The following is a 27,410-nucleotide window of genomic DNA, read 5'->3' on the forward strand; positions in this document are numbered from 1 at the left end:
GACACAGCTGCCACGTGCTGACGGGTGTAACGCGGCAGCCGCTTGGCCTGGAGGCTGCCACCTTGTCTTTCCTCTGGCCTTTGGTCCGCCTTGTCCTGTGCCAGGACTGGTACCAAAGACAGGAGGCCTCTCGTGGCCTCTTGGACGGCCCCATCTTGGGTTCACAGCCAGGTGGCAGAACCATGTCTCCTGTCTCTTTGACCTCACAGGGCCTGTAGCTGCCCTGCCACCTTGAGGTGCACTCCTTGGTGGCCCGGACAAGCAACAGCCTTGTCCATTAATGGGCCACAGTGAAACAATATTGTCACCATGCCCTCGCCATTTGGGGACAAGTTGGTGAAGAAGAACAAAGGACAATTTAGGAGAGAATTCTTTGTAGGGAAGAGTCTGATGCAGCCTCCACTGCACAGGGCTGATTGTCAGGCGACCCAGGAGGCTTCCAGGCCAGGCTCCACCTGACTGCATGTCTACCGTGGGGACCCGGCTCCACAGCTGTACGTTGAGGGCGTTGTAGTTCTGTTGGCTGCCTTATGTGAACTCCACAGTGGTTTCCTGATAGGTAGGAAGCTGTGGGGCAGTAGAATTAGAGGGTATCGGAGCTGGAAAGGAGCTCTGGGGCTGGGGTGAGAGTCTAGCTCAGGCCTCCCCACCCTACAAGCAGAGCAGCCGAGGCCCTGAGACACTGATTACATGGCAGGGCTGTCCCCACAGGATGGCCCAGCCAACGCTCACTGTCCAGTGCTCCCTGAGGCCTTGGGCCACATCCACTCTGTGGGGCTGACCCTGGTGGCAGATTTTCTGGTCAGCTGGGCTTTCTCAGGTGCTCACTGCCTTCCCCTCTCACTGACTCCTCCACCCCCGCCCAGATTCTAATTCAGAAGAGGCCCTGCCTGCGTCAGTGAAAACCAAGTATGAAGCCATGGATTTTGACAGCTTACTGAAGGAGGCCCAGCAGAGCCTGCACTGATAACAGCCTTAACCTTCGAGGAATACCTCAATACCTCAGACAAGGCCCTTCCAATATGTTTACGTTTTCAAAGAAATTAAGTATATGAGAAGGAGAGAGAGCGCGCGTGAGAGAGAGAAAGAGAGAGACTCGGAACTGCTGTCCTTTTTTAAAAAAAAAAAAATCAATGTTTACATTGAACAAAGCTGCTTCTGTCTGTGAGTTTCCATGGTGTTGACGTTCCACTGCCACGTTAGTGTCCTCGTTTCCTACGGGTTGTCCTGGCTGGGCTCCAGACGCGGGGTCCGTCACCCACCTCCCCTTCCTCCCCGACCGACGTCCCCTTGTAGACGTGCAGCTGTGTTCACCATAACATTTCTTGTCTGTAGTGTGTGATGATGAAATTGTTACTCGTGAATAGAATCAGGATTATAAACTCATTTCTAATTGAAGAAAAAAAAAGTATATCTTTAAAATAACGTATTTATGGCTCAGATGTACTGTACCTGGGATTATTGTATCGCTTCCTTGGTTTTTTAACTATGCACTGTTGTGAGGTGTTTGCCACTGAGCTGCACTGCTCCCTTTGCCAGAGTGCCCCAGAGGTGCTGGGTAGCCAGAAGGCTGGTGGCCGGGGAGGCGCGGCGTGCAGCCACGACCAGGAGCAGTGCAGAGAGGTTTCCTGCCTCTTCTGCCAAGCCCTGCCTTGTCTGTCACAGAGCAAGTTTGGGTCCATTTCTAATCAGAGCCCTTATCTGGTGCCCAGCTCAAACTTTAGAGTTTATGCCTGGCCGTTCATGTTTGGATGCTCTCGGACCTTGGAAGGAAGGTGTATTATTCCTGTTTTCCAGGCGAGGCAGAGAGTACCCCAAGAGGCAGTGACTTGCCCAAGGTCCCACGGCCAGTGAGACTACAGAGCAGCAGTCCAGCCCAGGCTTCCTGACTCCTGGTCCCATTCTCCTGCAGTACCTGGGGTCACGAGGCGAAGTTGTAGGGACCAGTAGCAGTGGGTTCAGCTAAAATGGACAACAGGCTAGACGCGTATGGGCTCATTTGGGGGGTAAGTCAACAGCTGACTTACCAGCATTGGGTGAGTTCAGGCTCTGGCACCAGTCTTGACCCAAGGGATCATGTGATTTGCCTACACCTGTGGACACACCATCAGAGCTTCAGTGACACACCTGGAGTGACATGGAGAGGTGATCTGGGAGCATCATCCTTTTTGGGCCAGCCATCAACCCATCCCTGCTCCTTCATCTTGACTTCCCTTTTCCTCACCTATAAAGCTGTTTTGGTGGCATGCGGCAGGGGGGCAGGAAGTGGGTGTGAGAGATGGGGATGGATAAGACAATCTCTAAGCTCCTTTCTGACTTAGAAAACATTCTCATTGGGCTTTACTTTAACATTGTGATCTTGACTGATGTCAAAGCCACGTCCAGCTTGGATGTTCTGCGGGTGCCTTGAGGGCCATTCATGAGGGAGAGCATGGCCAGGCAGGGTAAGAGCACACTGCTTCTGCTTCAGACAGAGCAGCTCCAACTTGATTTCTTTCACACATCAGGGTTCCTTGGGAAATTTTTGTATTTAAGAGAAAAGAAAGGGAAAGGAAAGAAAAAAGGTTCTGCTGCTTTAAAGAAAAAGTTTGAACTTGACTCATTAAACAGGCTGATTTAATATATTAATGCCAGGCCTACTTCTTTGAGAATTGGTAGTTATGGTTTTTTTGAGGGGTTTCTTTTTATTTTTTATTTTTTTAATTTTTTTATCTTTTAAAGATTATCAAATACCTCAGCAGGTTAACTGGGGTGATGAACCTCTCCTGAGAGGTAAGCATACTCCAAGCCCATGGAGAAGGCTGGAGGAGACAGGCATTACAGGCATTAGAAGGAACAGGGAATTTGAGCTCCTATGTTTCAAGTTATTTGCCCTCTCTGGGCCCCAATTTTCTTTTCTATGAAATGGACTGTGGGGGAGAATTAGGCGAGCTAATCTCTAAGGTCCCTGCCAGCTCTGATAGTCTTAGCTTCTGCTGAGGTGGTATCTAGCTCAAGATGGCAAATACATGGCACATGTGCCACTACTCCCACATCCTTGGCCAGTGGCGGGCATAACCAATCGATCACAGCACTCATGTTCTTTGAGCTTGCTCATGCTATTACAATCCTCAACACAGTGCTCTGAGCAGCCATTAGTAATTGATTAGAGTTTGACACCCTGGTCTAATCTTTGAAAGGTTTCTGTCATACAGAACCAGATGGTGTCTGGGTTTCATTCTGGCCCATCCCTGTCTGTCATGTCCTGATCTATGAGAAAAAAGTTGCCCTAAAGCCATTCCTTGGCACAAGACTCCCAGTACTGCTGTGACACACAATCCCACTTGGGGGTGGGGGCCAAGTGGAAGAGTGGACATGAACATGCCTGGCGAAGGCAGGGCTTATAAGGATGGACCAAAAAGGGGACTTTCCACAGCACAGACCTGAACATTCTAAATTCCTTTTATAGCTATTCACTGCCTAGCACACTGTAGGCACACAATAAGTGGTTATGGAATTGAATGGCATGGAATAGAATTTAAATCCATCTGATGCCTCCCCTAAGTCCTGATTTGCACCAAGTAAACTGAGAGTTCATCCTGTGGAAACCAATAGGAAAGAACTCTACATTCAGAATCTGGAGAGCTGTGTTGAGTCCTGGCTCCGCCAAGAACTAACTCTGTGACTTTGGTAAGTCACAGAGTCCCTCCCTCTCCCGGAGCCTCGGTGTGCTAGAAGGAGTTGGACTAGATGGTCTCTAACCCCTCCTATTTGCTTCTTCCTTGATTGCACTAGGGCAGAGATTCAACCAGGGGCAGATGGTACTTTACAGTAAAGAAATGCAGGCTTTTAGTGAAGATGGGTCTCTCTCTCTTGGGTCAGCTGAAGCTCCCCTTTCAGTTCACATAAGTACAGGGCACATAAAAGTAGTTAGACACTGGCCCTTGAGCAGAGCAGAGATCTGAGCATAGCACTGGGACATGATGCCTAAGATCAGGGTTGGGGCACACTAATGGAAGAGGATGCCTGCCAAGGGCGTCAAGCAGTTTCTGCTCACCGTCCCGTATATGAAAGGCTACAAGTTCTGAAATTGACCAACCCTGCAGACAACCTCTATCTGGAAGACTCATTCGGTGCTGTGTATTATTTATGAAGGAGACTCCAAGGTCTCTCCAGGAAAACTAGTCAACCTTGGTCTCTTTCTCATCAAATTGAGGAGTAACCCAGAGGGAGCAGCTGCCATTGGCAACCATCTCATTGTAGCTCTGTCCTAGTATTTGATCTCGGTCATGTTTACATGTGATTGCCATAAAAGCTTACTGTAGACTGTGTTGGTAGCCACCCACACAAGGCAGGTTGTACTGTCCATCTCTGTGCTGTGCTGGTGTTTTCCAAATATGTCCGATCCAATGGCTAAGTGGAATTCTTCCATCTCCTTCCTCAGTCGGTATAAGGCTGAATCAGAACCCTCACTCTTGGGGGCTCTGGTTACCGAAGGAAAATGCATCAAAGACGTAAAGAATATGAGTGGATGGAGTGCAGCTAAGGCCCCCACCTCCTTACCCACACCACACCTTGCCCCCCTAACCGGAACACCGCTTTGAGACACTATGCACCAATCAAATGTCTGCATCTGCTGTGAGCTCTCACAGCCTTGCATGGTGAATGTGCCCAGGAGAGAGGGCTCTGGGGGCTCTTGGGGCAGGAGGAGGAGGGGAGGAATGCTCTGAGCTGCAAAGACTCGGTACCGGGTCCTGATGTGGGAAGAGATGCAATAAGAAGTCTTTCTTGCGTAAAACTTGTGATCGTGGCTGTTTGCAGAGCGGTTTCTTCTAGGTGTATGCAGTGTGCATGCTGAGGGGTAGGGAAGGCATGGCAGTGCGGCCCTTCCACGTGGGCTGGTTGGAACCCCATCCCAGGCCTCAGATTGAGTTGAAATCACTGCAGCTTGAGAGATGAGGCATCCCAACTGTGAAGCAGAATCAACCCTAAGGGACTTGTTGGTATGACTCACTGATGTCAAAACTTCAGTATTTTCTTAGCATTTGAGACTTAGCAGTTGTCCTCAGATATGACCAACCAAGGAAATTGGATGTGCAGTAGCAAATAAAGTGAACCTAATGGTTTCAATGGCCAAAGAAGAGGGATCCTTCCCATTGGGGCAGAAAGAAACCGGTTAGTGCTTACATGCAGTGTGTTCAAGTTGGTCCTCAAGTCCCCGAGACATTTGCACACATAGAGTGGCTCCAGGGCTGTTCGCTGAGCTCACAGTTACAGGTAAATGGAGGGAGAGCTCAGGAGCTGAGAGACCCTTGTGCATAGAGATGCACTTGGCCCAAAACAGATGTGGGGTGGGGCACCCCGGGAGCCGGCTGCTGAACGTCCAGGCAGTAGGCAGCGGCAGACTTTGCACTGAACCAATAAAAGCACTTTGAGAAAACCACAACACTTCAGCCTGGCTCCGTGTTTCTATGCTGGCAAATATGGGTCTCCTTGGGCTGTGTGACATGCTGTCCTGGGAATCAGGATGGGAGTTGGGAAAGGGGCTGGTGGGAGGGAGGAGAGAGCAGCAGGAGAGCCCATCCTAGGGCCAGCCCCTTGCTGGCCTGTTCATTGGAGGCCCTAGAACCAGAACGGTGCTTTTAGATCTTGGTACCTATTTAAAAAAAAAAAAAAAAGAAAAGAAAACAGCACAGCCAGTTGAAATGGGTTTGCAGAGCAAATCATTCATCTATAAGCCATTTCAAAGTGAGAAACTCAGAGTTTCTTACTTGCGATGTGATCTTGGGCCTCTGTTTCCTCATCTAGCAGATGGGAATATTGGATGGGATGCAACTAAAGTCCCTTTCACCTCTGATAGGTTCAGATTCTCATCCTGGAGTATCGGGAGTCCATCACTAACCTGTGAGTCCAGTTCCGTTCTCTGGCTGCGCCCAGTTCATAGGCAGAGAGTGCTCTGCAGCACAGCCAACTGGCAGGAGATTCACACCCACGTGGTCCTGGCCGCGTCACCTTATACGAGGTTAGCTCCCCAGGACAAATCTAAGCCATAGTTTGCGGCGGGGATGGTGAGCTGTTCAGCCCCCGCTTGGCTGGGGGGCGATGTCAGATCTCACTTTAGCCTTGCGATGGTCCCCACCGAACAGCTTTCAATTCCAATGTTGTGACCACTTGGCTGTTTCTCTCTTGCTCTCAGACAATACTAGCAATACACTTGTTTTTTCAAAATAGCTTAACTTAAGCACTTTTCACACGTTTCTTTCAAATGATTGTAAAACATATGGGGCAACAGGAGGCGTGGATCACACTGCATATGTTTAGGGCAGCTTTTGTTTTTGTTTTAATGGTACAGCAGTGGTGATTGAGGCTTGGAGATTCGGGGGACGGGGAGGGGGTAGATTTTCAGATACTCTGTTTAATCAGAATGCCTCGCACGTGCGGAAGCAGCTTCAACTGCCCAAACTGGGGACTCGGAAAATAGGGTTTTGTAGCTGCTCAGTCCCTGGGCTGTGCAAGCCCTCAGAGGTGTTTATGTAGCCAGAACTGTATGTTTTGTCCAAGGATCCTCCAAGGAAGCCAATAAAGCCTCCCTTTTCACTTTGCCAGCCTTGCTCGTGGGTGACACTTTGAAGGGATTGGTCAGCTTCCACCTCAGCATTTTGCCTTATCAATGTCTCGTCGCCATCTAGTGGCCAAAGACTGTATCCACCAGCTACCCAGATGGAAGGCAAATAAATCCTTTCCACCACTTTGCTGTCTAACACCAACTTTGGGAATGAAATGCAAGGGCATGAGCAAACTGTCTATGTGTTTAGAGCCCCATGGAACACCAGTCAGAGGCCCCAGAAGCAGCTGCTTAGTAGGCCCTTGTGCAGACTGAGAAGTACACTGGCTCCCCGTGGGCAGCGGAGACAGGAGTGGACCTGTGCCCGGGTGCCCGGGAGGGGTTTACTGTAACTGCAATACTGGCAGCCCAGCTGCCGACCTTGTTAAGTGAACCTCTGCTAGGAGGCCCCCCACTGGACCCTCGGGACAAGCAAAGGGGTTGGGTATGAGGGTTCTGTGGTCGGGGGACCTGGCCATGGCCTTTGATATGGTCCACCAAATAGCCAAACAGGTTTTTTCTTCGTTTGTTTTTGTATTTTGTATTTAAAAATCTTGTCAAGTGTTTTTATGTTAGGAATAAAAAGTCATAAACTACTCCCAACTTTGTTTCTTGAGGGATGTTCTGATTCCCATGGAAACAGGTTGGAAATCTCAAGGGGTGTGCGGTCAGGGTGGTCAGTGGACCAGGGAAGTGGACCACTTGAATTTCCAGATGGTTTCTGGGGAAGATGACCGTCCGGAAGTCCGGCTCGGTGCAGTCTGCTCCGGAAATTCACACCCACCCCCTTCACCTCCTGTGCCGCGGTATTAGCATTGGCTTGGAGCACCTGCTTCTTCCTGAGGCAGCTGCTAATGTTGAAACCAACGCAAGATTCCTCTCCCCGACCCCAGGTTTCTAAAGAAACAGTGTCTGTAGCTAGCCTTAATTGACTGGGCAAGGTGGTCCCTATGGTCCCTTCCAGCATTTCCAAATCTTGGACTCAAATCCTTTTCTCTTGGTGTGACCATGCAGCCTAGAGAATCCTGAGCAATAGGAAGCCAGGGCTTTCCCCGGCTCTGTGACAGGGTCAAACCAGGGAATGGCTAACCTTGTGAGGTTTGGGCATCCCCAGGGGTACTACCGTAGGGGGCATTATTAGGAAGCTCAACAAGGTAACTACAGCCTGGGGTGCGTGAGTGCAAGGCTGTGTGTGTGTGTATGTGTGTGTGTGTGTGTCTCTGCACGTGTGCACGCCTGTGTTTGTGTGTATGTGTGGATTTACATTGATGCATTTCTTGAGAAAGGTGCAAGAATTTCACCTACACAGAGGGACACATCTGCTTTGTTATTTATAATAGAAAGCTAAATTTTAATTTTTTAAAGGACACTGCTAATGATGAGAATCGAGTTTTTAGTTTTGCTATTTTTTTTAATTGGTAGAGGATTTTTATATATTTTTTCCATTTTGTTGGGTTGTGTCCTTATTTATATAAATACTTTATCTGTGAGAGGCAAGGAAGAAAACTTCTTTGCTTTTAATTATTGTGGTTGTCATTGTCCCTATTTTATTTCTGGTGTGATTTATCTGTCTTACCTTCTAAATGAGAAGATGTTTTCCTGTATTTGTACATTGTCAGATTCTATAGTTTCATAGATAATTTAACCAAATTGCTCTATGTATTATTATTCCATGAGTATAAAGTTCTATTTTAACGTCTGTAAATACTTCAGAACTGGCTTCTTTTCTCAGACTCCCACTGTGGAGTTATTGTTTACATCACAAAAACTGTAGAATCTCTATGCTCATGTACTGTAAATAGTGAAGTGATCTGCTTATAAATAAACTTAACAAATACACTATGGAGATTAAAAAGGAAGTAACCACACACAGCCCTGCCCAGGTGTGTCTTTCTTTATTGGTCCTACATGTTCGTTGAGGGACACACCGGCCACTAACTGGAAAAAGGATTCTAGTTTCAGTGTCATCTGTCAGAGAAGACCCTGGCCAAGGTGTGCCCCTCACGCCTCCAAAACTCTCCGAACTCACCTGTGCCTTCTTCACAGCACTTTTCGTGGGTCTAATGAACCATTCAGACTTGCCTCCCCTAACACTGTTCCATGACCTGCTTCTTGCCTCGACTTTTATAGTTATTACCACCTTGTGAATGAGGACTCCCTTGTTTTGACGTATCAACTTGTTCACATAAGCACACTAAATATATGTGCTTATATGGAAATATAAGAGGGATTTTGACATCGACACAAATTGACAACTGATCAGAGGGTGGGGAGAACAGACGAATCGTGCTCCATGTTTGGGTGAACTGGAAACATTTTCCTCTGCTCACTTGCTCCCCGTGAGAGCAGTGAAGAAACGACGTCTTCCAAGACTTTCAGTCGTGTGTGTGTGTGCTGTTGCCTCAGTTTCAAAGCACTATTGGGGTCGGCCTTTATTTAGACCTAAAACTGCTTTAATGTTTTAATGCAGTTTGAGTGCATGAATCTCACGTGCTCCCAAAGGATTGAAACACTGGTGAGGAAAATTATACACAAACAAGAGCAAGTGTAATAAGTCACTCCATTTCATGTCTTGCGTCAGCTATTTTCAAATTGTTTATTACCTCCACAGATGTGCTCTCATGGTTCAGGTGATTTATTTTCTCATTCTGGAAATTGGAATTCTTCAGCAAAAAGGGAAGACATCATGATTTTTCTCTCTAAAATGGGGGTGTTTGCTCTCAGCAGCAGGGATCTGTGGCATGAATTAGAGTCTTTCGAGAGGTTATCCGTGCGATTGATGGCTCAGTACCTGTCACCCCCTTACTAGAAGGTTAACTCCAAGAGAGGGGGATTGCTTCTCCATTTGTTACAGGGTGCCCATCCCCATTAATTAGGAATTCCGAATGCTCCCATCCATTGCCGAATGACTTTGCACAGCTGCGGCGGGAGGGAGCCGAGCCACAACATCTCGCAGATAAAGATCAGGGTTCCAGATCCCTCTTGACAGCAAGACCTCCATATATGGGCAGGGCTAATGTGTCAGGAGCCCAGACTGATCTGCTGTTGGTGGTCATGGGGCGCGTGCCCTGTACGTTGTGTTCTCTGTGACCTTGAGCATCTGCTTCTGGAGGGAAGGCAGGGAACTGTGCCAAGAATTTCCTCGTCCCCTCGCTGGCCTTCAGTTTCCTCGCTTATATAAAGAGGGAGGTTGGAGTGGATCAGTGGTTTACAAACAGTTTGGAGAAATGATGCGTTCCCTCTCCTCAAAGCAGCTGCATTAATGTATAAGCTTCTGCATAACATTCTATTAGGGAGGAAGAGAAGTTCTAGAGTTTGCACCCACTTAGAGGAGAACCAGGGACAGAGGAATATGTTACACAGCATCACATGGAAGCAAATGGATAAATCCAGAATACGGGACAACTAGAAGTCGACTTGTTTGGATCAGATTCAAACAAATCATTGAAGACATTGTTGCAACATCGGGGGAGAGTCAGGACTGGAGCCACAAGTTAGGTTCCCCAGAGAGCAGCTTCTGCAAAGAGTCTGCCAGATGTTTATTAGGGAGTGCCCTCGGGACCAATGCCTGGGGAAGGGAAGGGAGGAGTAGTGGGGAGAGGGAGAAACTGAGCTGTGTTGCGAGCCTGGAGACAGACTTAGTGGGCCCCATAAGAAGCCCCGGAGCTAGAAGGGCCCTGCAGAGTTGTCCTGTGTTGGGCCAAGGTGGCCAAGCATGGATGCATCACTGGGTGCAGGCCACCCTTGGGCAAACTGTCTCTCTGAGGATGAGGTCATCCTCACGCCGAGGACTGTCTGCCAACAGCACTCACCGCTGCTGGACCACAGTCTTCCGCAGAGGATCTGTACAGCTCATCACAGCATCTGCCACAACTGGATATTAGAGGTTTGTTTGTTGCATGTGATAATGATGTAGTTGTGTTAGGCAATGCTCATATGTCTTTAAAGATGCGTAACAGGAGTGAAATGATATGTCTGGAATTTGTTTTTATTTATTTCAGCTAAGGAAAAAAATGGAAGAGAAATATAAAAGGACAGACAAAGCAAGTGTGGCAAAACCTTGATATTAGAACCTGGGTGCTGGGTAGGTGGGGATCGTTGTAGAATTCTCTATTCTTGAGAATGATTGAAAATTTGCGTAGTATAAAATGAAAGTATAAGAAAAATGACCCTAGGTAAGCAGGTGGATCTGGCACTAATTCAATGTTTAATTGGGGTCTATGAAAGCTAGAATGTTGGTTCAGCTCAGTAAGACGTTCTCAGGGCTGAAAAGAGGTTTGAAAGCCACTAAGGAAGATGTAAACTAAATCCTTCAGTTTTCAAACCCTGTGACTCTGACTTCTCAAGCAGGTGTGTGGTTCTCCACTGGCTTGGGTTCTCTTCTCCCGTGGAGGGTGGGGCCGTCCTGGCCGGCAGATCCCCGCTGGGGCTACTGGATGCAGCAGGACTTGGATGCGGTGCCCGAACCGGGTTTCCCCCCGGGCTGATTTCCTGCCGTTGTTGGAATCAGACAGGAAGGAGAACACACCAGGTGAGAGGAGGCTGCAGTGGGTTTGTTTCCCTCTGACCTGCTTTGGACCAAGAATTGCAAACCTAAAGGCTTTCAGAGGCCCTGTGTCCTCCACTTTATTATTGGAGTCTGTCCTACCCTGGTTGGGGGCAGCCGGGGAATCACTGCCGGGAGCCTCAGTCTTGGGAACCAGGCTCGGCCACTACTAACTGTGTGACTTGGCCATGACACTTCACCTCTGGGAGCCCCAGTGGCTTCATTTGTAGAATAGGGACAATACTAGGTCACGGGCAGGCCTGAACGGGCCCACGTGTGGGAGGCTGTGCGGCCCCGCCAGGCACGCAGTGAGCGCTCAGTATGTGTGGGGTCGGGGCTCCCCTTCTCCGCCCTTCCACAAACCTTGGTTGGGTGCCTGGTCTTTCTCCTTCTCCCCCTGCAGCTCCTTGATCTTGGCCTCGTACTCATCAGCAAGTGCTTTCCATTCCTTGCGGTTGTTGGTGATCCCATCCAGCATGGGAGTGATCTCCTCGTGGAAGCGGGAGAATTCCTGAAAGAGAGAGAGCCGCTGGTGCCCAGCTGAGCCCTGGAGCGCAGCTGGATGTGTCCGGCACTGGAATGAGCTTCCCCCAGGGGCCGGCAGCAGTTTCTGTCACCCAGCGGGGTGTGTGCTGACACTGCAGGGCCTCTGGTCACCTGATCCCGGCCCTCTCCTGCTTAAAACCTTCCTAGGTGCCCCCTGGTTTTCAGGATGAAGCTTGACAAGGCTTTCAAGCCCTTCAGACCCGGTGCCTTTCCCCCTTCACCGTCTTGAACCTTCTGGGCATTCCAAATCTATGAGTCCCTGGGTGTCCCCTCCTTTCCGTGGGCTTCACACCAGCTCTTCTGTTTGCTGGAACACTAACTTCCCCTCTTGTCCACTTAGACATCACTTCGTATGGGAAGCCTCTTCTGACCTCCTCTATTAGAAAGTCGAGTCCTCTATGAGCAGCTCCCGAAGCCTTCTCTTTGCCCATCTCACTTCGCTGTAATCATTCCCTTTGCCAGTGTGACCCCGGTGCTGTGAACTGCACAGGTCAGGGACGTCTCTGCTCATTCATGGGGTGAACTTGGCCTAGCCCAGGGTCTGGGGCACAAAGACACTCAGTCAGTATTTGCCGAGTGAAATCGGGATATCTTAGAGGATTCTTAAGGTCTCCTAGCTCTAAGAATAAAAATAATGCTTAGAGTACAGCACATGACAGTGTATGAAATGCTTTATCTCCTTGGATCCTCAGAAACTCCTGTGAGGTGGGAAAACAAGAGTCATCACTTCTAGATTTTCAGGTGAAGAAATTGAGATGCAGACTGTTGGAGATTTGCACAAGGTAAGAATGGCAAACCCAGGGCCCACTGCGGAGTTCAGCTGGAGCCGGCTGTGCCCAGAGCTGCCTGGGTTCAGGTCTAGACTCTGCCACTGGCTGTGTGACCTTGGGCAGGGCACCATGAAATCGGGATGGTACCTCACAGGGTGGTTGTGATAACACCCGGATAGCACCCAGCCCAGTCTCCATGGTGTCATATGTCACTGATGATCGTGGAGAGATCAGCTACCCTGCCCTGCTGCCTGGAGGACCCCGTTAGTCTGCGTTATATCAGAGGTGCATTTGTGCCTCCTCCCTGCCTGGAAACATGATCTGTCATTTGTCCCACAACTATTTCCTGAGCAACTAGGATGTACAATGCTCCAGGCTCTGGCCTGGGTGTGCAGCCACACAAGCCCCCACAGGGCTGTCCTGGGGACCAGATGCTATTAGAGATGAGAAGCACTTTGTAAAGAATCACTCACTGGTCACTTGCCAGGGTTCATTATTCCTGATGTGGTTTGGGAATCCCAGGCTTAGCAAAGACATCTTGTTGGGCCTGAGGAAGCAAAGGACTTACCTTGTAGACAAAGGTGCAGACAAAATCAATGAAGCCGACCTGCAGCTTGGGGAGTTCGTCCGCCTTGTTTCTGTCCATCATGGGCTGTCAGTGGGGAGAAAGAGTTAAGTGTGCCAGGCTCCTCCTGGCCTGATGCAGCAAGGGGACCCACCCTACCTAGGAAGCATTCTTGCAACAAAAGAAAAGAATCTTTTTAGTTGAACCTGAAACTTACCAAGTTTGCAGATCTGACTAGCAATTTGCAGGAAATGGGGGGATAGAGGAACAGATTAACAAAAGAGTGCGGGGAAAAAAAAAAAAAAGGCAGAAACTGCTAGGGATTAAAAGAGATTTAAGAGCCACAACAACCGGAGAGAGTGTGGTCCTTGACTGGATCCTGATTTGAACATTCCAACTTAATTTTCTCAATCTGGGAAAACAGAGTTTGGGGATTAGATGATACTGAAGAATTATTACTCAGTTTTTGAGTGTGAAAATGGTGTATGGGTGTGTGTGTATTTGAAGGTCTTATCTCTTAAAGACACATGCTGAAGTATATATGGAAGAAATGACAACATCTGGGATTTACATTAAGAAACGTCAGCCAAAAGATAAAACATGCACGTAAAACAAGAATGGCGGACTGTTGCTAATGATTGAATCTGGTTGAAAGATATATGCAGTTCATTAACTATTCTCACTACATTTTCAGTTGTTAAGAAGGAAGAAGAAAGACACAAGTCCCTGGATGTCTGTCTGCTCCTCACAGCCCTCCACCCTCCCTGAGACCCCCGCCGGAGCCTCATGTGGTTGCCACCCCCCACCCCCCACCCCCGCATCCTTAGTGCTCTCACAAGTTTAGCATACAACGGTTCTGTCCCCGGAATGTCTTGCCGTTTTACCCGACCTTTAATTCCTAGCCCTGCCCTAGCTCTGGAGGGCCTCTGTCAGCCCCCTCTAACTGGTCTCCCTGTCTCTGGTGGGGAGCTGGCTGACCATCCCAGCCTATTTACTTTCTTTTTTTGCAGAGGAGGCAGTTAAATTTCATTATTTATTTATTTTTAATGGAGGCACTGGGGACTGAACCCAGGACCTCATGCATGCTAAGCACACGCTCTACCACTGAGCTATACCCTACACCCCAGCCTGTGTACTTTCAGTATCGACAGGTTCTCAGCTTGACGAGGTCTTCCCCTTGCATGTTCTGTGCTGGCAGGAAAGGGTCAAGGGAGGGGGACTCCCGGACTGTTGGAGCTGAAAGGGAAATCCAAGTTTTGGTGTCCACTCATCAGTCTCTACTTAGTGAGCTCAGGACGCATACCTGCGAGCAGGGTTCCCAAACCTTATGGGGGAGCACATTGCTGGGCCCATCCCCAGAGTTTTAGGTCCAGGGTGGGTCTATGGATCTGCATCTCTATTATGTTCCCAAGTCATGAGGTTGATGGTGGTGCCCAGGGACCACACTTTGAGAACCACTGTATTAGGGAAAGGTCATCTCTGTGGTAAGGTCACACGTCTCTTCCTCAGGGGTGAGGGGGCACATCTCTCCATCATGGCAAGGTCACTGCTCTCCACCAGGATGAGATCACACACCCAGTATCAGGCTGGCGTCCCTCCTCTACTCACAATGGGGTTCTGCTGCAGCACGGAGCGCTCCAGGTCACCTTGTTCCCAGAATTCGGCAGCAACCAGCAGAGCCACCTGCAACAGGCAGACACGCTCCATGGAGTCAGGCTCCAGCCCCAGTCCTCCTACCTGTGCGTCCATCCCACTTGGTTTCCGGCTGAGCAATGACATAAACCCCACTCCTGCCCTGCCACCCCACTTTATGTCATCATGGGAAAGGTGCTAAGGTGATCTCCATGTCTTGGCAGAGGAGGATGGAGCAAAGATGGGCTGCCTCAGGAGCCGGAGAATCCAAGCCACATTAGCTGTTGTCACCATTCTCTTCCTCTTGGGTCAGGAGGAGTCCGTACCTTGCTCTGCACCTCCCAAGGCTTAGTGATGGCTGAGAGATCACAGGCAGTCATCATCATGGCCCTGCACACAAGGACACCATCCATCAGTCCAGATCCATTCAAGGCTGTACATCTGGTTAATTCCATTCTCTCTCCTTCCTCTGCCCCGATTAGTAGGTGACCTCACCATTGTGAGGAGAAGGGGTCACTTTCCCATTGCATCTGGAGGTCAGTCTGCGAAGTCAGAGGTTTAAATCCTGTCTGTCAATCACCAGGAGTTTGACATCGAGCAATTAAACCAGCCTCCCTAGGCCTCAGTTTCCTTGTCTGTAATAATAATAGTACTTTCCTCGTGGAATGGGTGCAGGGTCGAATGAGACAGTGTGTAAAAATCTTAGCATACTGCCTGGACATAGTGAGTGCACAGTAAACATTGGAGATTATCACAAATACTGTATTTTTATTACGTGCCACACACTGTTCTAGGACTAGATAAACATCAATTTCATTTAAATCTCATCATATCCTCAGAGTTCCTTCTCTCCTGTCTAGTATAGAACAATGTTTCTCAACCTTTTTCTCATCATCCCTCCTCCTCCACTGTCGAAGAGCCTTTTTAGACATTTTTTTCCATAATTGCTCCACCATGAAATTTTAGTAACGCAGAAAAACTGTGTATCTGTTTGGAGGGCCACAGACCATCGTAATATCTGAGATTTTTTGCTCTTCTCCCAAGTACCACTGTTTGCCCCACTGGGCAATGCCTGATGCAGGGGAGAAGGATAACCCCAGTCATTCTGAGGAAACTTGCATTACGAAGTAGAGGAAGGGACTGCGGAAAGAAAGTATTAAAAGAGGAACTCTTATTAAAGGGTTTCACAATAATAGGAAGGTAAGACAGGTATATTATTACACAGGTAAGGACAGTATTAGGCAGAAAGCGAGCGCATGTGGACAAAGAATGGAGCAAGAGGGGAGAATCTGAGAAGGTGTCTCAGAGACGAGGCATGAACGTTTGCGATGGGAATCCCAGGCCACGTGGTGTGGGCGTTAATTCCACGCTGGCGAGTGCAGCTGTATCCAATGAACAGTGAAGAGCTACTCGCGGTTTACGGCCGTCGTGACCTCATCAGAGCCGCGCTGCTTGGCACCACGTGGAAGATGGAGCGGAAAGGAGAGGCAAGGAAGGAAGCAAGCAGGGGAGACGCCGCAGCCATCCATGCCGGACGGCAGGCCGGCCTGACCTGCGGCAGCGCCTGCGGGCTGGGAGAGCAGGGGGCAACCCCACGAGGGACAGTCAACCCCCCTTGGTGAGATGATGGGCTGGGGCTGGGGCTGGGGAGGGAAGGGCTGGAGAAGGTTGGGGCTCTGAACCTAACTCGCCACTTGGAGGATTTTACAACTGACCAGCTGTATCTGGCGTAGGTTACAGAAGCTGGTCTGGGAGGCCTTAAGAGTTATGAAATACTAACAGGTTTAATTATCTTAGATAAAGTAAACTCTCAAAAACTCATAGAATTCTTTAAGTAAATAAGCTTTCAGGAATGCGTACATCTCTTAGAAACACCTTTATACTGTGTGATAACTTCAGAACACATGCCTGATGCTTAATGTTAAGTGTTGCAGACGTGATACGATTACAGTCAAACAGATGAAGCCAATGAATGCTTGGCCGAGCACACGGGAGTCACTGGTTCCCTGTTACTTGGAGTGTCTGCACTTAAAGCCTGCAGGTGTGGCTTCAGGAGAGCACTGGATGTTTACTCTCCTCGGCTGGAGAGTTCTCGTGAAAATCACTCCCAGCAGTGAGGGAAACACCTAAGTGTTTTATAGACAGAGATTTTGTGTGTGTGTGTGTGCGTGGGCCGTGGGCCGTGGGTCGTGGGTCAGGGGAGGATGCCTGGGAACCAGAGAAGCCAATTCAAAGCCTCATGCCCTAAAGACAAGGCATTGTATTCACTTCAGCACCACCTCCTTCAGTGCCCTGAGGCCAAGATGCCGTGCTGGGTGTTAGGTATCCAGAAGGGCCCACAGGGAGCTCATAGTCACTTAAGAAGCAAAAAACACCTGTCATTGCAGTCTGCTTAGTGGGATGGCAGAAAGAAGTACAAACTGCAATGAAAAAAGAAATCCAAATGTGAGAGGAACTAACTCAGTTCAGGGGGCTTCCAAGAGGTGACAGTGGGGTAGGGCCCTGGGGTAGGGGGGGCAGGGAGCTCTCCAGGAGGAGAGAGAAGAAAGGGTATCGTGGGCAGAGATGCAGTGGAGAGTCCATGGGATTGCCACAGGGCAGAGGGTGGCCGTCCTGCAGGTGACCACAGGGACCGTTCATCTACTCATCCTTGTATACGAATGTGTGCCAGACGCCAGACAGGGACTGGTTCACAGCGTCCCTGCTCTCAGGGACCTTGCAGATGTGTTGGAGAGTCACACATCTATCACACAAATAAGTGTAAGTGTGTCAAGAAACAACTGCTCTGAAGGAAAGCAGTTCTATTTTAGGTGATAAGGTAACAGGAGAAACTGACCTAGGCCTGGGGGATCAGGGAAGTGGCCCTGGAGCTGACATCTGTGGGAAGTACAGCAGAGCACTGGTGACAAAGGGCGTGGGGAGGCACATTCCAGGCAGAGAGAACATGTAATGCAAAGGCCCCGCTGGAAGGAAGCCAGCACAGTCAAAGAGCTGCGAGGTAGGAGGAGGTCAGGGAGCAGGTGAGAAAGGGGGTGAGAGGGGACCTAAGAGATGAGCAGCGCGGGCCCACGGAGCCCAGGCCGTGATGAGGGGCATCTTTACGCTAAGAGCGAAAGGAAAAGCCACTGAAGAGTATGAGCAGGGAGAAGGGGTCACGTTTGCATTTTACAAAGATCACTATGGCTTCAGTATGGAGGGGACAGGGACGCCAGCCAGGAGCCCAGTGAGGAAGCCACTGCAGGATCCATACAAGAGATGGAGGTGGCAGTAAAAAGAAGTGTCCAGATACACAAGGCACTTTTTAATGAAGTGAACTTTACTTTTAAGAAGCGAATGCAGCAAGGCTTGGGGATAGGTGAGACGTGCAAAGTGAGGAAGAGGGAGGTGTCAGGATGAAGGAGAGAAAAAGACAACGTGGTTATTACGTAGAAGAGAGCAAAAGTAAGTCATGACAATCTTGTACGCTGAGAAATTTGAACCTCCTCCTCCAGATCGGTGAGAGTCATCAAGAGGAGGGGGCGGAGTTGAATGGGAGAACAGTGTACATTTCTCTACAAGGATTTGGAATCAGACAGCAATTAGAGCCTCACTCTTCTTACTTGATGCGTCCAGGACAAGTGACTTCATGTCTTTAAGACTCTCCCTGTTCATTTGTTAAATGAGATAATCATATTAGGTTGGATCATATGTAATTCTGATTTTGTGTGTCAAAAACAGTCAAAAGTCAGCAGTTTCATACGATTCAGTGTAATATACCTGTCCTAGGTGATTCTGTGGGTGTCCCCATTTTCCTCCTCCTCCTCATCACCTGTATCACATTAACCACCAGGATGAGCTCCTGTTCACCTTGCCCAAAGCAAATGTCTCTTCAGCCCAGCTGGAATGCTCAGTGGGGCTTCTCCCTGAACCTTGGCTGACCCCTGGCTGACCCCTGAAAGCATCCCATCCACCCTCAGCAGACATTCAGACTCTCCCTGGAATTACCCTGGCCTGGAGGATGTAGCCTGCAGGGAAAGTTGACAGGAACCTGAGCAGGTTACGGGTGTGAGGGAGAGGGGTGGGATGACTTGGGTTCCAGTCCTTGATGCCCCACAAATGCCCGTATGAATACGTAAGTCACTCTGTCTCTCTGGGCCTCATTTTCCTCATTTGTAAAACACTAGACCAGGAGCTGGCAAACTTTTTCTGCAAAGGGCCAAATAGTAAGTAGTTAGGTTTTGCAGAGCACACGCAATTACTCAACGCCATCAACGTGCTGTGAAGCAGCTGTAGATGAGAAAAGGCAGAGTCACTTGGCTCCCTGAGCTGGCCAGCAGAAAGGCAGGTGAGCTCTGAGCTCGTGGCCTGGGGCTTGAGTGTGGGCTGGACTCTGTTTGCTCTCCAAGCACATACTTGTTGAGTGCTTTCTGAATGCCAGGATTTAGAAGTTGGACCGCTGCCCTGGAAGCATTTACCAACCACATTGTTGGGGGTTTGTGAGTTTTGGTTTGCATGTCGGTTTTCATACTTCCCTCCAGCCCTTCCCAAAGCTCCATTCTCTTGAACTTAGTGAGGGCTTAACATCAGGTGGCACCTGAGGTTGGAGCCAACATGAGTTCTTTGGGTTTAAAGTGGCAGTTGAGTGCAGCTGCAAGAGGAGAGTGAATTAGAATTTTCAGAGTCTTGGCCACTAACTCATTATGTGCAGACGTGTATTAGAAGAATGTATTTAGCACAGTAGTTGCTTTCTGGATTCAGTGGCAAACAATGTTTCCAAATTCTTAACAGTCATTCCTGGATGAATGAATGGTTGGAAGGATAGACAGGAGAGGAGAGGATAAGCTGCTTGATTTAAACAAACAAAAAAAAAGACAAGGTCACTTATCTCTTAGGCAGTGCCCAGGGTTTGAGCTACTTTAGGGGCCCATGAAAATATTTAAATTTAAATTTCTTCTTTAAAAGAACAATAATAATGCCTATATGAATAATGAACCAGTTCAGCCTGGATTCTATTTGTCTTTATGCCAACACAGTCATAAAATATGATTTCTATTTATTAATTTATTTAAATGGAGGAAGAAGCCCCGAAGGCAAAAGTGCCCATGGCCCACAAAGGTCACAATGTGGCCCTCTGTCAAAGAATATAATTTTGTTTGTGGGTTCTAAACTTTGAATTTTTTATAATTTTTTTTTTGACAGGAAATATTGTTCTTTTGATTTTTTCCCCCAACCATTGAAAATTGTAATTGCTGTACAAAAGCAGGTAGCAGGCCTCACACTGCAGCACTCGAGGATCTCCATGCCCTTCCAGTGCCTGGTTTGGTCAGGCTACATCAGGGGTGAATTAAGGGCAGATACGAAGGGTTTAATGAGGAATGGAAGTCACACCCTGACTCTAGAGGCACTTGACCATCTTGCAGTGAACACACAAAAGTGGGCTCAAGAGACAGCAATGTAGGATACGAGCAAACGTCAACTGGCTTAAGATGCGCCAAGGGTTGAGGTGTGGATCTCAAATAAGGGGGAACTCGCTCACGTCAGCCCTCCAAGTTAATCAGAGCACAGAGGGCGAGTGTTGGGTTTTTCCCTCACAACAACCAATTCTGACACCAACTGGGTGTTCTCTGGTTCAATTCAATTCAGTTCAACTCAGTTCAGTTCAGTTCTGACACTAGCATCAGACTTCACAGATCTGAGGGCTCCGTCTCACAGGGCTGCCCTCGCCTAGAAGTCGTTGCAAGTACTGGGTCCCCAGCTTACTCATACTTCTGTCTGACTTGGCTACAAAGTCAGGGGATTCCCATGGTCTCCAGGTTCAAAAATTTGCTAGGACCATCTCATAAAACTGAGGAAAACTCTTCTTATGTTTACCAATTTATTATACAGGATGCAACTCAGGAATTGCCAATCGCAAAGGATGCATAGGGGAAGGTATGGGGTGGGGGTGCCTATGGAGTTTCCGTGGCCTTTTCAACATGTCACCTCTCAGCACCTCCATGTGTTCATTAACCCAGTAGCTCTCTGAACTCTGTTGTTTAGAGGTTTGTATGGAGGTTTTACCACATAAGGATAACTTATTAAATCACTGACCGCTGGTGACTAATTCAATCTGCAGCCCTCTCCTCTCCCCAGAGGCTGGGGTTGGGACTGAAAGTTCTAAGCCTCTAATCAAGGCTTCATATTTCTGGTGACCAGCCCTTATCCTGAAGCCATCTAAGGTCTCACCAAGAGTTGCCTCATTAGAACAAAAGACACTTTCTATCAAGCCTGTGACTATCACTATCAAGGGTTGTAGAATCTGGAACTGGGGACAAAAGCTAAACACGTGTGTCTTCTGATACCACAGGAAGAATCTAACACCACACCTGCTGTGAACAACGCTGCACCCCGCTCCACGTGTCCCAGCTCAGCCCCTGTGACAATCCGTGAGGTAAGTACTACCATTACCCTCTTAGAGCAAATGAGGAAACTGAGGCCCAGAGAGGTGAGGTAACCTGCTCAGGGTCACACCACCAATAAGTGAGAGAACTGAGACTTGAACCCAGACTGTCTGGGGCCAAAGCCCCAAGTATGTAACAGCTACATTCTACCTAGGTATGAGGCAGTTCTAATTATGTCTAATCACCTAATCAATGGACCAATTCCAAGATTGCTTTATAGTAGTGGTTTCCAGTTTCCAGAGGATATTTGGCAATGTCTGGAGATACTTTTGATTGTCGCAGCTGGGGAGGAGAAGCTGCTACTGGCACCTGGGGAGTGGAGACCAGGGATGCTGTCAAACATCCTACAATGCACAGAACAGCCCCCGCAACAGAGTTATTGTTTCTAAATGTCAATAGTGTTAAGGTTGAGAAAGTCTGCTTTATGGGTCTTCCATCACTTTTCATTGGGTGCCTACCTAAAGAATTTTGAAAAATGCTTACCTTCTTGTACATTTTTAAGTTGACATCTTGACTATTGAAATGGTTACATCATTCTTTAAATATAAAGGAATCTAAATAGCATAACATTTTCATATCAGCCATCAGTCCATCACCCATTTAAAAACACATGAACAAGCTTTTCTTTAAGAGACTGAAATTTTAAAGATGTAAACAAAAGACTGGAAACCATAAAACTCCTAGAGGAAAACAGGCAGGACACCCTTTGACATAAATTGAAGCAATATATTTTTGATTGGTCTCCTAAAACAAAGGAACTAAAAGCAAACATGAACAAATGGGACCTAATTAAACTTAAAAGTTTTTTAACAGCAAAGGAAACCAGTCAACAAAGCAAAAAGATAACCTACTGAATGAGAGAAAATATTTGCAAATGATATAGCCAATAAGGGGTTAATATCCAACATATATAAACAGCTCAATCAACTCAACATCAAAAAGAGAAACACACCAATTACAAAATGGGCAGAAGAACTGAATAGACATTTTTCCAAAGAGGAAATGCAGATGGCCAACAGGCACATGAATAGATGCTCAACATTGCTAATCATCAGGGAAATGCAAATCAAAACCACAGTGAGATATCAGCTCACATCTATCAAAAAGAACACAAATAACCAACGTTGGTGATGATTTGGAGAAAAGGGCACTCTCCTGCCCAGTTGGTGGGAATGTAAATTGGTGCAGTCACTGTGGAAAACAGGATGGAGGTTTCTCAAAAATCTAAAACAAACAAACAAACAAAAAAGACTACCATATGACCCAACAATTCCATTCCTGGGTATATATCCAAAAAAACCAAAAACACTGATTTGAAAAGATACATGCACCCCTTTGTTCATAGCAGCCTTATTTGTAATTGCCAGGATACAGAAACAACCTAAGTGTCCATCAACAGATGACTGGATAAAAAAGGTGTGGTTATACATATACAATGGAATACTATTCAGCCGTAAGAAGAATGAAATATTTCCATTTGCAACAATGTGGACAGATGTGGAGGGTACTGTGCTAAGTGAAATAAGCCAGACAGAGAAAGACAGATACTGCATGATATCATTTATATGTGGAATCTGAAAAAAAAACAAAACAAAACTGGTGAATATTAAAAAAGAAGCAAGCTCACAGATATGGAGAATAAACTAGAGAGAGAGTGATTACCAGTGGGGGGAGGGAAGAGGAAAGGGACAATATAGGGGTAAGGGATTAAGAGGTACAAAATATTAGGTATAAAATAAGCTACAAAGACATAATCTACAACATAGAGAGTATACCCAGCATTTTATAACAATAAATGGAGTATAACCTTTAAAAATTGTGAATCACCATATTGTACACCTGTAACTTATATAAAATTGTACATAACTATACTTCAATAAAAAATTAAGTAATAAATGAAAAAAAATGTTTAAAAGAGTCTGGAATTTTGCATCCTTCCTTTTCTCTGTAAAATTGTATTTCCGCTTGACTTCCACAACAGATTTTATCCTGTTTTTATATGTGTGTGTATGTGTGTGTGTGTGTGTGTGTATGTGTGTATGCATATGTCTATCTATATATATCAATGAAAGACATTCAAATATATATATATGAAATGTCTTTCATTGATCACCCTTTCATACTTATTTGTAACCAAATATGCCCATTAATTAAAATTATATAACTAAAGATTGTTGCCTTTGACCACAGGTCTTCAAGTAGTAAAAACTTTTCTTTTGGATTGAGTTATTATTATTACATGATTAACCAATACAACAAAATATAGTATCTATTTTTATAAGTAATTATCAAACACTCAAATATTTTTGGAAATTTCATCTATTAATGAGATAGAATGGGGCTGTAAAATTAGTTAATGAACTAATATTTTTATCGCAAGACTGAGTTAAATTTAACATCTGTTTTAGGCCAACTTTTTATTTTTATAGATGCAAGTAATTAGAAACCTTGGGAATAGAAGGAGTTCTGTCAGAATGTCACTCCCATCTTTCAAGTCTTCCAAATTAACTGTTAAAAATTATACTGTGATCATTATTCTGAATAATCTATCAGCTGACAATTAGATTCTCCTTCAATTTTGTTTAAAGCAAACATTAGACTCATTCACTTCCTCAGTTTCTGGGAAGACTGCCATAAAAGATTTGACCAAGAGTTCTCATGTGACTATTAATTGCACCCCTGACACTTTCTCTCTGGCACTTTGGTTAACCCAAGATACTCAGAATCGCTTAGGTCAATTAAAACAATATTCATTTTAATATATCTTCCAGTGTTATATTTTTTATAAAGTGCTTTTATCATATAACAAGTTTTAACCATGTTTTCATCAAAACTTTGAAGCCACAGATTTGACTCATTTAATTTATGGAAATGTTTGCCATGTAACATAATTGGAAATGCCAATCTTTTATTCTCAGCTAAAGCAGGCAAATCAGACTTGTTTCTGTCAGAAAGAATCCAATTTTATTTTTCAATTCATATAAGCAGGTTAGAATGCATCTTGATGACACCGATCCTTTTTTTTAATTCTTAATTCTAAGAAAGGTAGAGATAGATGGATAAGGGTGTATGTAGACTAGACAGACAGATAAATGGATGAAATCAGGAATTCAAACCTAACTGATGCACCTTGGCCCTGGTATCAGGGAACAATCCCTGGACAGTGGTGCATTCTCCAAAGGAAGGAGGGTGTTCAATGAAAAATGCCTTAGCTCCTGCTACCCCACTGTACAATCCAGGACAAAATTCTCCACTTCTGATGCCTTGTTTTGCTTTCAACTATTTCTCTATCTCTGTCTCTATATCTACATCTCTATAGTTCAGGGAAGGCCCAAAGCCCTCCTTTGGGCTTATGATGCCATGATTAAAAGAAGCTTTGAGGACACCAGTATTTCAGATTGTCCCTGTTTGATGCCCCAGAGGTCTCTGTACCATAGGCTTCAAGAAAGGGTGCAGTGTTTGCTCTTATTTTATAACATGAAAGAGAAGTGAGGAACTGACCGTGGCTCACGGACTGTGCTTTCCCAGGAAGATAATGTGAAAAGAGAGAACACCAGTTCCCTTGAGGCCCTCCAAGCCCATATTTGTTTTGGAAAGTTTAGGGCTGGGGTGTGGCGGTGGGAGGGGCATATGTGTTCAATCTGAAGACTTCCACGCTAAGACTACCTTGGCTTTTACAATGATGAAAGAAATCCTGCTTCCGGCTTTTTTAGGGGGTTGGGGGTGGAGCGGAATCCTTCATATGATTTCTTCGTAAAGTCTGTATGATATTGCACTGTATGAAAGGACCATCATGTATTTAACCCAGTCCCCCATGATGGTTATTTTACAGTTTTTTTTTCCCCAATCTTATTCGTGATTACAAATAATGCTGCAATCAGTCACTCTGTACATACTCTTTGGAGCACATGTGGGACGAAGTCCAGAGGGTAAATCCTAGATGTGGGATTGCTAGGTCAAAGAGTACCGGCGTTTACGCTTTTGATGGGCAGAGGGCAATGCTATATCAAAAGCATGAACACCCGTGCTCTCTGACCCAGCACTCCCACATCTAGGCTTTACTAGCTAATGCTGCACCTGCTTACACTCCCACCGCAGGGACTAGGGCTGCCTGTTGTCCCTCCCTCTGCCCAGCACCTCGTGTTAGACACGTTTGATCTTTGCCAATAGGAAGGGTGAACAGTTGTATCTCCAGGGAGCTTTGTTTTGCACTCCTCTCACTGTGGTAAAGTCCGTCATCTTTTCGTATGTTTACACCTCAGTGTAATTCCTTTTCTGGGAAATGTCTGTTGGTGCCTTTTGCTCGTTTTTCTATGGGATTATAGTCTTTTTCTTGAATTGGATTAACGCTACTAAGGAAATTAGCTCTTTTTCTGTCTGAAGTGTTGCACAAATTTTCTCAGTTCATCGCTTGCATTCTGACTTCAGCTATGCCTTCTTGTGTGTGTTGTGTAGAAATCTCTAATTTTTATGTAGTCAGATTTACCAATCTATTTATGGCTTTTGAATTTTATGTCACACTTAGAAAAACTCACTCTGAAATTATTCTTTTTGATTCTCCCATGCTTTCTCTCTCTCTCTTTTTTTGTCTGTTTTCTCAATATTTTAAAATCCTTGATTCATCTGGAATTTATTTTTTCTGTAGGAGGCAGACAGGAATCTGCTGTGACCACCTGTGGCAGAATATGATATCCATTTGGTCTTTATCCCTGGTCCTCGCATAGAGCTCCTAAAACCCTCGGAGATTCCCGAGTGATGGGGGCGTCTTATCCTTCCCATGATGCCCCCTTGGGGTTTATGCTAATGAGGTGGCTTAGGGTAGGGTCCCTAGATGGGTTCAGGTAGGGCTGGTCACCAGAAAGATCAAGTGAAGAGAGGGATGGAACTTCCAGCTCCGTTGGCTGGCCTCTGAGAAAGGGGTCGGGGGAGCTGCAGATTAAGCTCTATCAAAACTCTTGAGCAATGAGATTTAACAAGTTTCAGGGTTGGTGAATACACCCCAGTTCCATGGGGATGGAAACTCCTGCACTCAGGACCCTTCTCTCCTCACCCTATGTACCTCTTCGTCTGGCTGTTCTTCTGTGTTCTTTATAACGTCCCTTGTAATAAGCTGGTAAATTCAAGTAAACGTTTCTCTAGTTCTGTGAGTCACTCTAACAAATTAATCAGACCCAAGGAGGGCGTCATGAGAACCTCCAATGTACAGCTGGTCAGTCAGAAGCACAGGCAAACTGGACTTGCCACTGGCGTCTAAAATAAAGTCAGTCTTGTGGGACTGAGCTCTCAGTCTAGTCCAGCCCTGACGCCATCTCCAGATAGATAGCGTTACTAGAGAGTTAAATTTCTAGGACGCCCAGTCAGTGTCTGCTGAGAATTGGAGAACTGCTTGGTGGTGTTGGAAAAAACCCATCAGACCACCTCATGACATGACCCTGATACCATTTATGAAGTTAGCCCTTCCTCCACTGGCATAAAATCCATTTCAGCACAGGCGCAGTCTTTTGAGTCTGTCCACTGACCTGTCCTCCTCATGCCTAGGACTCCACTGCCTTTAGTTCTGCTGGTCCCTATGATTTCTCTTCTCTTTCAAATTTGCTGGCTATTTCTGCACACTTATTTCTCATAAGAATTTTGCTATTGGCTCCCTAATTCTCCCCGAAATAAAATAGATATTTTCCCTGGAATAGCTCTAAATGAATAACTAAACAGGGAGAACAGACACTTTTTTAATACTAAGTCCCCTGTCTGAGAACAGGCTGTTCTCTCTACTCCTTCGGTTCTGCTGCTGCACAATTTTGAAGTGCCCAGCAGGGAGCTGCTGGTCCGCCTGGGAGCAGCTGCAGCCGGAGTGTGCCTCCTTGTTCAGCGGGAGCAAGCCACACTGCTGCCCAGGGTGGAGGGACCTCTGGGGAGGCCTGGTTGGACGACTTCAAAGCTGAAGGAAGGACAACCGGCCACTTGGCCCGTCTTCCCTGAGCCTGTCCGGGCAGCTGCCCCTTCTCTGTTGCAGGGACTTGCAGCATTTGTGACTTCATTAAACCTCATCTCCACAGAAACATCTGGGGTTAAACAACACTTCTTCGGAAACTGAGTCAGGCCTTGTCTCCTTTGACATCAACACCCAGGACCCATCCATCATAGGGGAGCCAGCGGACAAATTGGCTCAGACCACATATTCAAGGAAGGCCTCAAAGGTACACTCTTCACCCATCATCGATTCAGGTGACTCATGGAAACACACTGAGACAACTAAAAGAAGATATTCACTAGAAAACTTAAAGTTGAGTCCCATTACCAGACCTCATGCCAGCAAGGCCTTATAAATGTCAAATGTCACACAAATCATGTA

At 46.7% G+C, this 27,410-nt stretch overlaps 2 protein-coding genes and 1 long non-coding RNA gene across 6 annotated transcripts in view; 2 read left to right on the forward strand and 1 right to left on the reverse strand.

Moving 5' to 3' along the window:
- The window catches only part of PPARGC1B (PPARG coactivator 1 beta), a 106,514-nt gene extending 98,059 nt beyond the window's left edge, over positions 1 to 8,455 (forward strand). Inside the window, exon 12 of the mRNA XM_074360911.1 lies at positions 867 to 8,455. Coding sequence (XP_074217012.1) covers positions 867 to 967 — 101 coding nt within the window. The 3' untranslated portion in view covers positions 968 to 8,455. The remainder of the gene's footprint in view (positions 1 to 866) is intronic.
- Positions 8,456 to 10,038: 1,583 nt separating this feature from the next.
- PDE6A (phosphodiesterase 6A) overlaps positions 10,039 to 27,410 on the reverse strand; it is a 57,037-nt gene continuing 39,665 nt past the window's right edge. For 2 of the 4 annotated variants that reach the window (XM_010956107.3, XM_010956105.3), the window contains 5 exons: positions 14,969 to 15,032; positions 14,619 to 14,693; positions 13,014 to 13,097; positions 11,493 to 11,640; positions 10,039 to 11,083 (listed from right to left, as the gene is read on the reverse strand). In XM_010956107.3, the coding sequence (XP_010954409.1) occupies positions 11,013 to 11,083; positions 11,493 to 11,640; positions 13,014 to 13,097; positions 14,619 to 14,693; positions 14,969 to 15,032 (442 nt within the window). In that variant the 3' untranslated portion in view covers positions 10,039 to 11,012. Of the gene's footprint in view, positions 11,084 to 11,489; positions 11,641 to 13,013; positions 13,098 to 14,618; positions 14,694 to 14,968; positions 15,033 to 27,410 lie in introns of all 4 variants that reach the window. The other 2 variants (XM_010956104.3, XM_010956106.3) reach the window with 2 other exon arrangements.
- LOC141577107 (uncharacterized) lies at positions 10,393 to 22,986 on the forward strand. The gene is made up of 4 exons (XR_012505705.1): positions 10,393 to 10,469; positions 10,934 to 11,114; positions 11,533 to 16,260; positions 20,968 to 22,986. It is a non-coding gene; the product is annotated as an uncharacterized LOC141577107 (long non-coding RNA).

Source organism: Camelus bactrianus, chromosome 3, assembly GCF_048773025.1.
Source record: "Camelus bactrianus isolate YW-2024 breed Bactrian camel chromosome 3, ASM4877302v1, whole genome shotgun sequence".
Lineage (NCBI taxonomy): Eukaryota > Metazoa > Chordata > Mammalia > Artiodactyla > Camelidae > Camelus > Camelus bactrianus.